General features: G+C 37.5%; 1 protein-coding gene across 6 annotated transcripts in view; it reads left to right on the forward strand.

Annotated features, from left to right (window-relative positions):
- Positions 1-12,412, forward strand: part of PHF14 (PHD finger protein 14) — a 232,582-nt gene that overhangs the window by 26,670 nt on the left and 193,500 nt on the right. For 4 of the 6 annotated variants that reach the window (XM_055347353.1, XM_055347354.1, XM_019031605.4 and 1 more), the window contains exons 1-2: positions 6,676-7,159; positions 7,672-7,782. In XM_055347353.1, the coding sequence (XP_055203328.1) occupies position 7,159; positions 7,672-7,782 (112 nt within the window). In that variant the 5' untranslated portion in view covers positions 6,676-7,158. Of the gene's footprint in view, positions 1-6,654; positions 7,160-7,671; positions 7,783-12,412 lie in introns of those variants that run through there. The other 2 variants (XM_019031603.4, XM_055347355.1) reach the window with 2 other exon arrangements.

The following is a 12,412-nucleotide window of genomic DNA, read 5'->3' on the forward strand; positions in this document are numbered from 1 at the left end:
AAAACGTGCAACTTGTGTATTCAGATTTATCGATTGTTAATGATATCAGTCCTATGATGACATGGGATAAAATTAATTTAGAATAGTAGTTTTCATTGGAGGGCTGAGTGATGGTGGTGCCACTGTTGTTGGTAGTGATTTGGCTCCCCAGTGGATATTTGGCAATGTATGTCCATTTTGGGTTGTCACAATTTGGGTTAGGGAGAGCTGTTAGTGGCATCTTAGTGGATAGAGTCCAGAGGTACTGAGATATCCTACAATGCATAGGACAGCCTTCCTCAGCCTTTTGCCACAGGGCCAAAGAATTATCTGGCCCATCAATAATGACAAAGATAAGAAATCACAGAAGCTCTCTGTGTGTTGGAACAAGTTTTGAGTCAAGCAGTTAACGTCAGCTGGATGTAGTCACTCACACCTGTACCCCCAGCACTTTGAGAGGCTGAGGCAGGAGGATCAGTTGAGCTCAGGAGTTCAAGCCCAGCCTTGGCAACGTAGCGAGGTCCCATGTCACATTTAGAAATTTTTTTAAAAAGTTAAAACCCTGGGCTTGTCATCATTGTTCTCTAATTTTTCAAAGGCTGTCAGAACTGCCACCTCAGCCCATCCCAGTCCATTTATTTCTTATTTCCATTTTAGTGTTCTATCATAACAAACAATTGCCAACAGATCTTGTGTTCAACAGGCACCTTATTTCAGGTGATGACATATGATAATTTAAGTAAATGTATTACCACTGCATGTCTTGGACTACCAATATCTTATTTTCCACTGGTAATCAAGATATCATTGCCTTTAAATCCAAACTGGGTCAAATAATAAATACCAAATTCCCAGTGCTGAAGTTTTATTTCTTTATTTTTTGAACATCTTTATATACCAACTGTTGTATCAGACAAAATTAGTATAGCAAATAGAAAACACTACATATATTTCATGTAGAAAAATATTTTGGTATGTATAAAATCATTTAAAAGACTGAAGGAGTGAAAGTCAGAGATTCAAGGAAATTTTCAGTTTCAAGATCATATAACTGTAGCTATGATCTAGAGGTCAGAAAACTAGTGCAGCTGTTGCTGCTAACCCTCTCCACAACTGCTCCTCCATCTTGCCCTGATACCTTTGAATGAAGCTAGTGAATATGGATTCTATTCTTATAGATGATTGAGCTTGTTTTCTGCTGTTACAGCTACACGAACATGGCCTCTGCCTCCCTTACATTTTCTACATATCAAGATGCCCGTGGGATACCTAATACATCTGAATTAAGTAATTGTTTAAAGTTTTTAAAAATTTGGTTTCTCCAATGTTGTTAGTTTTATTTAAATATTTAATGATTCTTGGTTGTCTATATATATTTGTGTTCATAGTATATAATATGTAGTGTTGGTGGCCAGAATTGATGTACTTTGTCCAAATAGGAAGCCCTGTTCACCTGGCAGAGAATAAATGCAAGTTTTCATTATAGGTATACTGGTTCTGATGGTTGTGTGTTTGCTTGTAGGGTTGAGGAAGTTGGTGGTATAGGGAGGTTATATGTGAGTAGGCTCTTCTTTATGATTTATGAGTAGTTTCTATGCTGGATCTTCCTATTTCAGCTATTAAGACAACTGAAAGTCAGTGAGGTTACTATCAGTCTCCTTCCTATAAACCTGTTTTCCATTCTGGTAATCTCTGAAGTTAGACTTCCCCTTAGTAGAGCTGTATTTGAAGTTTTATTCAGGAGAGAAATACTATTTTCAGCTCCTCTGACAACAGAATTACTATGTGGCTCTTTTCCTTCTAATGAATTATCCAGTCTACTGTCCAAGTCTCAGCCCTTCTCACAACCCTCATTGTCTCTTACCTAAGCGTTATGCAGAGAATTTATCGGAAAAACTCACTTTAGTGATTCTTCTCTTTGATGATTCATCACCTGAATGAATTTATTAGCTCCTTAGTCTGTTGGATTTTGTTGGCAATGTGGACCTACTTCCAGAACTGTCAAAATTCCTCCATAGCCCTCAAAAGTCTGCTGGTGACATTACTCTCAGGTTTATAGCAATGCTATGATTTTATGGATTTATTTCTATTTGTATATTTCTTCTGTGATTTCTGTGTATTTTGGGGAGGGTAGTGAGGTAATTCACATGTTCAATTAGTTCAATTAGTTTAATTAGTTGTGAACCGGCACTATTATCCTTAGATTTACAGCAAACTAATTTTACTTTCTTGGCTTCTTAAAAAATTAATCAGGATCTGCAGTTTCTCTCTCAACAAAATAAGACAATTCATTTTTTTCTTCATTTATCTTATTTTACTTTCCCTAAGCACTCCATCTCTTTACCCCCTACATCTTGGATTTGGTTACAATAATTCAGAATTATGACCCCTCTAGTTTGCATATCCTTGCTTAATAAAACTTTATTAAATCCCACAATCTCAGTGTTGACAGTTATTCACAATTAATTCTAACTGTTATTTTCTTTTTCTCTTACATCATTTTTTCATTGCATGTCCTCTAATTTCTTGGATTTAAAAGACTTTTTTCTTAGAGTAACTTTGGAAATAGGGTACACTGTTATCTGCTTCTCAAAACTTCAAAAACCAGACAGGTTATTAATATTATTTCCAGATTCTGGGTGATGAATCAGAGGCTCAATGTTGACTTTTTTTAAGGTAACACAAATTCAGTGGCAAAGCCTAGACCCAAATTCGGATCTCCAGACTTTTAAGTTTGCTGTCTTTTGTATACATATTTGTTTCTTTTTCTTATAGTAGGTGTCCACAACAAGCTGTTTATTTTACTATCTTTTGTTGGAGTAGTTTGAAAGACCATTTCTGAATATAGATCTCTGCTTTTCATAATTATTGCTGATGCTTGTGCAGTCATATTCAGTTTGCTTAATTAGAATTGTGGACATTAAGAATATTATTTGGCAAAATCCTACATTGAGGCAGTTTGTGGTTGCTGTTTTTTGGAAATAATAATTATTATATAATTCTTCTTCTTCTTTGTGTAGTCATGCATAAATATCTTGAATTTGAATACCTGGCAACTAGAATAAAATAGAAACATAATGGATTACATAACATAAATATTCTACCAAGAAGATGGCAGAGCATTAGGAGACTCAAAATTTTCTGAGTTAAGGCTGGGTGCGGTGGCTCACGCTTGTAATCCCAGTACTTTGAGAGGCTGAGGTGGGCGATCAGTTGAGGTCAGGAGTTGAAGGCCAGCCTGGCCAACATGGTGAAACCCTGTCTCTACTAAAAATATAAAAATTAGCCAGGGATGGTAGCAGGCATCTGTAATCCCAGTTACCAGGGAGGCTGAGGCAGGAGAATCACTTGAACCTGGGAGGTGGAGGTTGCAGTGAGCTGAGATTGCTGCCACTACACACTCCAGCCGGGGCAACAAAGCAAGACTCCATCCCCCTACAGCACCCCCCAAAAATTCCGAGTTAAGAATGCCAAGAGTAATTTATCACGTATGCCTTAAAGATGTTCAGCAGAATATTATTGGAGATGCTATTATAGCCAGTTTACAACCAATAAAGACAAATTCTTTATATGACATCAAAATGTAATTTCCTGTATAAATATGGGTGCAAAAATCAACAAAATACTAGCAAACTGAATCTAGCATCTATAAAAAGATTTATACAACATGACTAAGTAGAATTTATAACAGAAATGCAAGGTTGATTAAACAAATAAAAATCAAGCAATATAATAATATACCATATTGAAAAAATAAAGTACAAAAATCACATGATCATCTCAATAGACAGAGAAAGAGTATTTAATAAAATTCGAAGCTCTTTCATGATAAAAACAGTTGGCAAACTAGGAACAGGAAAGTTCCTCCACCAGAAAAAGGGCATCTATGAAAAACTATAGATAACATAAGACTAAGTGGAAGACTGAAAGTTTTCTTCCTAAAGTCAGAAACAAGACAAAGAAGTCTTTCCCTCACCACATTTATTCAACAATGTTCTGCAGGTTCTAGGCAGAGCAATTAAGCAAGAAAAAGAAATAACAAGCATTCACGAAAGGGAGGGAAAAGTTCAAGCCCCTTCATTTAATATCATTTCCTGGAAGTTGCACTGTTTCTGCTGACATGCAACTGGCCAGAACTTAACTGCATAACTCCAAGCAACATCAAGAAAGTTGGTATATTATGTCTTTATTCTTTGAAAACTTATGCCCAGTTAAAATTTGGAGCTTCTATTTTTGAAGAAAAAGGAGATAATGGGTATTGGGAAACAACCAGCAGTTCTTTCCATGTTTATTGAATGCAGGTCAAAAAAAGGAATTAGGTAATTTTTTTCTTTTCTTTTTACTTTACTTTTCTTCTTCCTTTTTCCCTCCCTCTCTTCCTTCCCTCCTTTTCTCCTTCTTTCCTTCTCTTACTTTCTTTCAATACATGAATTGCAAAAGATTAGTAACCTAAATGCAATATTGTCTTCTGGCTTGGATCTTGGAACAGAAAAAAGGACATTAGTAGGAAAATTAGTGAAATATAAATAAAGTGTTTAGTCAACAAAACTGTACTCATGTCAGTTTCTTAGTTTTGATAAATGTATTATGGTTATATAAGATACTGATATTAGTGGTAGCTAGGTGAAGGATGTACAAAAACTCAGTATTATTATTGCACTTTTTGGTAAATCTGAAATTACTTCAAAATTAAAAGTTAAAAAGAAATGATTGCTGATATCCAATGGCCACAGGTTTGGAAAACTAGAAAGAATTCTTATCCACTCTTGGTGGTGTATATATTAGTACAGACTTTTTTTTTTTTTTGAGACGGAGTTTCACTCTTGTCACCCAGGCTGGAATGCAGTGGTGTGATCTCTGCTCACTGCAACCTCTGCCTCCCAGGTTCAAGTGATTCTCCTGCCTCAGCCTCCCAAGTAGCTGGAATTACAGGTATGTGCCACCACGCCCAGCTAATTTTTGTATTTTTAGTAGACACGGGGTTTCATCATGTTGGGCAGGCTGGTCTCGAACTCCCAACCTCAAGTGATCCACCCGCCTCAGCCTCCCAAAGTGTTGGGATTACAGGCGTGAGCCACCGCACCCGGCAGTACAGTTTTTCTAGAGCAACTAGGTGTTATTTATTAAAGTATATGAATTAATACATTTTGATTCTGAAAATCTCCTTCTAGAAATTAGTTTTACATGAACACGAATGCCAGATTTTGAATTTCTCTTTTAGATAATTCAGCATAACTGTTCCAAATAAATCTAAAAGGCTATTGTCAAACAGTGGAATATTTGGATTTATAATTTCATAGGTAAAACTATCAGTCCATGATATGGTTGGTGTTTAAAGTAGAATGGAAGTGAAATTCCCAGAGTGGAGTTTTTAAAATAACCAAGTTCCTAGGATTTTAACTGGAAGAATAAATATCTGAAAGGCAATGAGGAGTATTAAGGATGGGATGCCACTTTTGCACCTTGAGAAAATGAAGTATGGAAGGATGAGTGGTTTTCATTTGAGAGGGCTGCAGGGTAACTGTTTCTATTTCAGATGAGGAGGTAAAAAGAATGGTCATTGAAAAGGAAAAATGTTTACTAAGTAGGTTATACATTTTGGAATAGAAGTTTCTATAGCACAATAGAAAAGTTTGAGAGGTCACATGGCAATGATAGTTTGGGTGAGAGTGAGGCAGGAGAATAGGGTGTGGAGGCAGGGAACCTAAGGATGTGTCACTCCGACTTCCTAGAACTAAATTGAAAGGAAACCCCTAACTTTCCATGCCTAAGTAACAAAAGGACCAGAGGCTACTCCCTTTGCAAACCCCCACTTTTTCTGCAGGGCAGATGGGAAATTGGCTGTCGGCAGCAAATCAGACTGATTGCAGGCGAGTCTTCCTTTGCATAGAAGTATCACTTTGTAACTTCACCATCCACAAGAAATCAAACTGATTGCAGGGGAAATCTTCCTTTGCATAGAAGTATATCACTTTGTAACTTCACCCTAGCCTCTGATTGATTGCTTTTTGCACCAATGTTTGCACAGGAGCGTGACCTTTGTAACTTCACTTCAGCCTCTGGTTGGCTGCTTTCTGCAACCAATCAGACTGATTGCGCGTTACTTCATTTACATGAGGTGAGCATTAGGTGGCCAATAGGAAGCTTCTAGAGGGTATTTGGACTCAAGATTTTGTATCCGGGCCTTTGAGCCGCTGCTCAGGTCGCTTCCGTACAGAGCATGCTTTAATTTTCAATAAGTCCCTGCTTTTGTTCTTTTGTTGCTTCATTCTTTCTTTGCTTTGCTGGGCGTTTTGTCCAATTCTTTGTTAAAAACGCCAAGAACCTGGACAACTTGCAGTCACGACCCTCTACCGGTGACAATATCATTTAAATATTGGTAGTGGCTTAAGGTAGCAAACATCCCTTTGTGGAAAGTTTACTCAGTAAATCCTTAAAAAACAGATCAGAAACAAAAACTGGCCTCCCAGAGATTTGGACTCAGGAGGTGAATTAGGCGCGGAGAGGGCGGAGCCTTTGGGGTTTATGGGCGGAATTGCACAGGGTTTGGCGGGGACCTCTGCTCCCGCTTGGCACTACTCGGCTCCGCTCGCCTCCGCGCGGCTCCCTGGGATTTCACTCGGCTCTGTTCGGCTCCTGCTCGGGAAGGGTGCGCGGGGGCGAGTCCTGCGCATGCGCCCTCAATTCCTGCTGCTCTCAGGGCTGCGCTCAGCCTCGTGTTTTCACTTCCTTCTTTTCAGAGCTGTATCCGGGTCGCTGCTTTCCCTATTGTCTGAGGCAGCCGCTCTCGCGCTGTGCAATTTCTGGTCATTCGTTGCTTCTGGTCCAGGCTAATAAAGTTTTTCTTTCTTTAATTTTTTTTCTTCTAGTTTTAACGGGAGAAATTAACTCCCCAGGGCCGCCGGGTTGACTGCGCTGCCTAGGCCGGAGGTCTTCTCCGGCCAGGGAGCGCTGTGGGAAGGGGCTCGAGCGGCCAGGTCCAGGCGAGGCCGGGGGGGCGGGGGGTTAGGGGACCGCGGGGCTACTCTTGGGAGCGCCCCTGTCCGGCTGGCTGCGCGCCGGTTTTAAATAGCATCTTTCGGACTTGTCTTCGCGGCCCCAGTCCCCGACCTCGGCGCTGCCTGGGCTCCTGCAGCCTCTCCCTAAGTCTTCTCCAAACGACCACCTCACGGATTCCTTAGTAAGTGTATCCGAGGCCTCTGCGGCGAGAGGTCCATTTCAGCCATTCTAGAAGTCAGGGCCGGTGGGAGCAGGGCAGGGGTGGGAGAGCCCTGCGGGAAAGCTGGATTGGTGGACCCTCGCCCTCCTCCATGGTCCGCGGGAATGAAGCCCGCTTGTTTTATTCCCTGATTTTTGCCGTTTTTATTGACTGTTACGATGCCTAAGTGGGGGATTACGAGGAAGGTGCAGAAACATCTCGAAAAGATGAGCAAGAGGGTCAGCTTCGATTTTAGCTGGTCTGAGTTGGCGTTGGCAGCATCAGGGGCTGGAGCTGCCTTTGAAACTGCCCGTGGAGCTGTCCAGCCCTCCCCACCCCGCTTCTGCACCCCAACCTTCTCCTGACCCCTTTTGCTGAGAACTCAATTAGACAAAAATACCCCGTGCGAGGTCATCTTTATGTTCTCTTAGCACCACAACTCTCCTGTGTTTGGTGTGATTATGAATGACAATGTAATTTTTTTCTCTTCACAGTGGATCGCAGCTCCAAGAGGAGGCAGGTGAAGCCTTTGGCAGCTTCTCTGCTGGAAGCTCTTGATTATGATAGTTCAGATGACAGTGATTTTAAAGTTGGAGATGCCTCAGGTAAATATTTCCTTCTCTCTTCCCCTTTCCCAGCTTTCTGGAGTTAGGCTTATTTTTAGACTTTTTAAATCGGTTTTGATTAAAATGCCAATTTTAAGTGAAAGCACGTAAACTTCATTTATTTTGTCCATTTGATTTCCCATTTTGCCTTTAGATCCCGTCACTAGACCTATAATTGCTTCTGTTTTCCTCAGAGATAATTAGCAGTCAGGGGAAGGACTTTTTCCAAAGATGCAAAAGGATTTCTCTGTTTTACACCTTAAAATATATTTATGCTTATATTATAGAGGAAAAAACTGGAAGATATCCCGAAGTAGAAAAGTATCCTGAGAGGTGTGTGGACCATTAATAGTCCCTGAGCAGAGTTCTTTTTTCAGATCACTTGACAATCTCTTAGGGGAGTTTTGCTTTTTTTGTGTATTAGCTCTTTTACTAGAATAAAATTGACCAGAGTAAGAGTTGCACTTCAAGTTATAGTAGGTGCTGGACCTTGTGGATTGGGCCTTTCAGATGTCTCTGAAGTATAAGTCATGCATGCTTGCTCACTATATTTAGTAATTTTAAAAACTTTTTTTAAAGGTCGTGTATTCACATTGTACTAAACGGGAAAACAGAAACGTATGATTTTCCTTTGTATTTTCTGTTCAATGTACCTTATGTATATATACAGTTTCAACTGAAGGAATCTGAGAAACAAAAATTATGTTTAATTTAAATGTTTTATGGGAAAAATACTGATAAACATGAACAATAAAAATTATGTGTAATTCCACCTGTTTTGAAAATTTTAATAAAGTGAGATGAAAATTTAAATAAAATGAGAAGTAAAAGCCTTTCCAGTTTCATCTCTTCAACAGTTTTTAAACATCCTTCCAGAGAGTTTGCTGTGGTTAGTCACATCTCTCCTTCTTCTGGTTTTCCCTTGTCTTTTTTCCTGCTAGGGATAGTAGGAAGGGATGAATGAAATTATATTACTGTTGCTACTTTTAGTAGCATCAACAGCAGAATTTGCATTGTGGTTTACTGATAACTTTTTGTTTGCATAATCTCATTTAATTTTCACAGTAACTCAGTGAAGGAGATACTATTTTACAGGTAACAGGGGTATTGAGTTTAAAGAACTGGCATGAGGTCACTCAGGCAGTAACGGATCCAATGGATTTGACTTCAGAATTTAGTCTGTTTATCTGCTTGGATCCCAAGAGTTGATGGACGGAATCTTAAACAGAAACTGACTATTTGGTTACTAATTGAATTCATCCGCAGCAATCAAAAATTGATAAGTTTATCTTGATTAACTGTTTTTTTATCCTTTGCTTCTCAGCTCTTTATCTCCCATTTAGTTGGTTTGCTGATGTTTGGTATTTCCAAAGAAGGGAAGGGGAAGGGAAAGGAGGTAAAATTTAAATCTTAGTTCTCTTGGTAAAGACCTTGGCAGATAAGAATATTCCTGGCTAGGATGTAGTTTTGGTTTGTTATGGTTGTGGTTGTAAACTTTGACAAACATAGTTGGGTCGTGGAAGTTACGAATTCTTTGAATATGGGAACAATTCTAAAACTTACATTAAGTATTACATAATTATGTGACAATAAATCTTGACTTTATGGACAATTTGTTTCCAAGGTTTGTTCATTGAGATGGAATATTCACAGGTATCACTTCTTTTTCAAGTGGTAAAACAATCTGATACAAACATAAAGTACTTTCTCAAAATATTTTATGATATCGAGCTAAGTAGAGATTTCTGACCTTGTTAAATCCTAATTATAGTTGAAGAGAACTGTTATTTGTGAAAAATGATAGGATGAGTTTTGTTAGGTTGATATATCTATATATCGCTTAAACACACTAAAAATATTTACTTTCTGTTCCCTCTTGTAATATAATATCTAGTATGCTGCACTCATAATTTACCTTCCTGGCCCCCTGGGGAGCTTAAATTTGCGACCTATGGTCTCAGGTCACAAATTTATATGTATAGTTCTTGGTATTTATTGTAAAAGGGAATTTAGAAGAAAATGATTGTATTTAAAATGATTAGTAGTCAACAGAAATTGAATCGTATTTTTGACTCTTGTTTTAGGTGCATTGATGCTCTGCATAGCTGAGATATTGGCTTACTCTAGATTACCATTGTTTTCCATTTGAATCTTTTCTGTGCCTGAGATAGCATATATTTAGTTGGAGTCTTGTAGAGAATAAGACATTAGTCCTATCACTGGTTTCCAAACATGTTGAAGTTGTGGATTCCCAGCGCTACTTATGAATAGGAGATTAAATTGGAAGTAGAGAAATGGTAGCTAAACATCTGTCTGATCATATCTTCTTTCAAAACAACTTCTAGAAATGACTCATTGAATGAACTACGGACTTCCTTAGAACTTAATATTAAAGTGGTTAGATTGGTTGGCCTTAATTTTGGCTAACTGGATTCCGTGGATCAATTTCTTCTTACCTTCATCTTGAAATCTGAAATTCTGACTATAAAACTTTTTATATTTGTTTGGTTTTAAGAATAAATATAGAAAACATTTGCAGATAAACATAATTTAACTCTATCATAAAATAGAAACAAATCAACATTGGTAAAGAATGACCCACCCATAAGATTGGCAAGTGATTATGAGCCTGTACCTTTAGAAAATTATGAAACTGAAGATAGTTTATATTTTATTTTTAATGCAAAAGCAAAAGTAAGTTTCTCATTTTTGATTGAAAGCAGTCAATAAAGTTTGAAATGAGTAAGTCCTAAAATAGGATATATATGCATTAGAATTATGGTGATAACCACCAGAAGAACCATATGTAGAAATGTTAGGTTGAACCATATGGAATTACCAGTTTTGTAGGTCCAAAACACACAGTCAAATATTAGCAATTTCATGGTTTTACCTAGTTAAAGTGTTGATATTTGAGACTTGGGCATAGGATTGGGTGTATGATAGGAGACTTATTTACATTTAGTTATCTGCTACATTAATTGAATGTTTTAAAGAATGTTTACATCTTTTTAAAGATGCAGACATGTATTACTTTTATTAACCAGACAGATTAGCCATGCTGTCTACCCCTATCCCCACCAGGCAAAGTAAAATGGGGTTAACTTTAGATCTTGATCAAAAGTTAGTTTAGTTAGGCCATATTGCCAGGAAATAATTTAATGAGAAGTGTCAGCCTGAGACTTTGGTGGTATTTTGTGCTTAATCTGACTTTGAATAAGTGGACCAAGATGTGTTCATTGATTGTCCGTAGTTTAGCCCTTTGCTAGATGTTATGGTGAATTTACAAAACAGTAGTAATAATATTAGAATAAGTAAGTAAAATAACATGTAAGTAAAATAAAAATTAGAATAAATAAAATAATTGATACAAAGGATGGTTGATCACTTGTGTAGTTCAAGTCTTTCATAGGAAATGAGATTACTTTAGATTGATGTAGAACAATTTCATTGAGGAGAGGAGGTAAGAGTGGAACTATGAACAGAAGGATTTAGATAAACAGCAATCTTGGTGAGGAAAAAATTAAAAGTGTTGAGACTTGGAATTTTTTTTATATTTGGGGATCAGTGTTGAGTAAAAGTAGAAGAGATAAGCCTGGAAAAATAGAATAAGGTCAAATTGTGGCTGTATATACGAGTTAACGGTTTTTCAACCTTGGTGCTATTGGCATTTTGTGTTGGATAATTTTTTGTTGTGGAGGCTTGTCCTGTACCCAGTAGGATGTTTAGCAACAACAGCCTTTTCCTCTACTAGATGCCGGTAGCATCTTTCCTACCTGCCCCAGCCTCACCTCCACCCCCACTTCCACTGTTGTGGCAACTGTTGTGGCAACTGTTGTTTCCAGACATTGCCAGTTGTCCTCTGGGGGAAAAAAATGTTCCCATTTGAGTACCACTGGCTCATACAAACCAAGATGACATAGCTGGAGCTAGAATCGGAAGTGGAGGATGAGTTGTGTTGACTGATTGGCTGTCTTCAAGACATACACAGCTTTGGTCAAACATAGCCCTGGGATAGCTGTAAATAACTAGTAGAATAGTGATTGATCTGTTATCTATTGTGTATATTTATAGTACTAACACTGTTGTACCAGATCAATGAACAGAATTAGATTGATGAAATTGATGAACAAATTTATATTGCATATATTGTATATTAACATAAAACTAAATTAAATCATTGATTTTGTTGTGGGGAGAACATTGGATATAATGGTATTGATGGTTGATATTAATTAAATTAATTTTTATTTTATTATTTGATATTGTAAAGGGATTCTTGAAGGTTGGTGTTTTAAATTCTAATTTTAAAATTTATTTTATTTTTTTGTCTGGCCATTACCACTCAGAGGAGTTTTTAAAAATTCTGTAATGGTAAAAAATTTCTTAACTGTCTGTTAGTTGAAATAGCTATTGTTCGGAGAGATTCTGATATATTGTATGTTTGAGAAAGGTTATCTTTTATTTAACCAAATGGGAAGTAGGATTTCAATTTTAAAGATATATTGTTTTCAAACATAAGAAAGGTTTATTGTAGACTTGAAATAACTCTTTCTGCCTAAGATAATTTCTCCAGTATATTTCTTTTTTTCTTTTCCTTTCTCTCTTTTTTTTTTTTTTTTTTTGGAAC

This window comes from Gorilla gorilla, chromosome 6 (genome assembly GCF_029281585.2).
Source record: "Gorilla gorilla gorilla isolate KB3781 chromosome 6, NHGRI_mGorGor1-v2.1_pri, whole genome shotgun sequence".
NCBI classification, from domain to species: domain Eukaryota; kingdom Metazoa; phylum Chordata; class Mammalia; order Primates; family Hominidae; genus Gorilla; species Gorilla gorilla.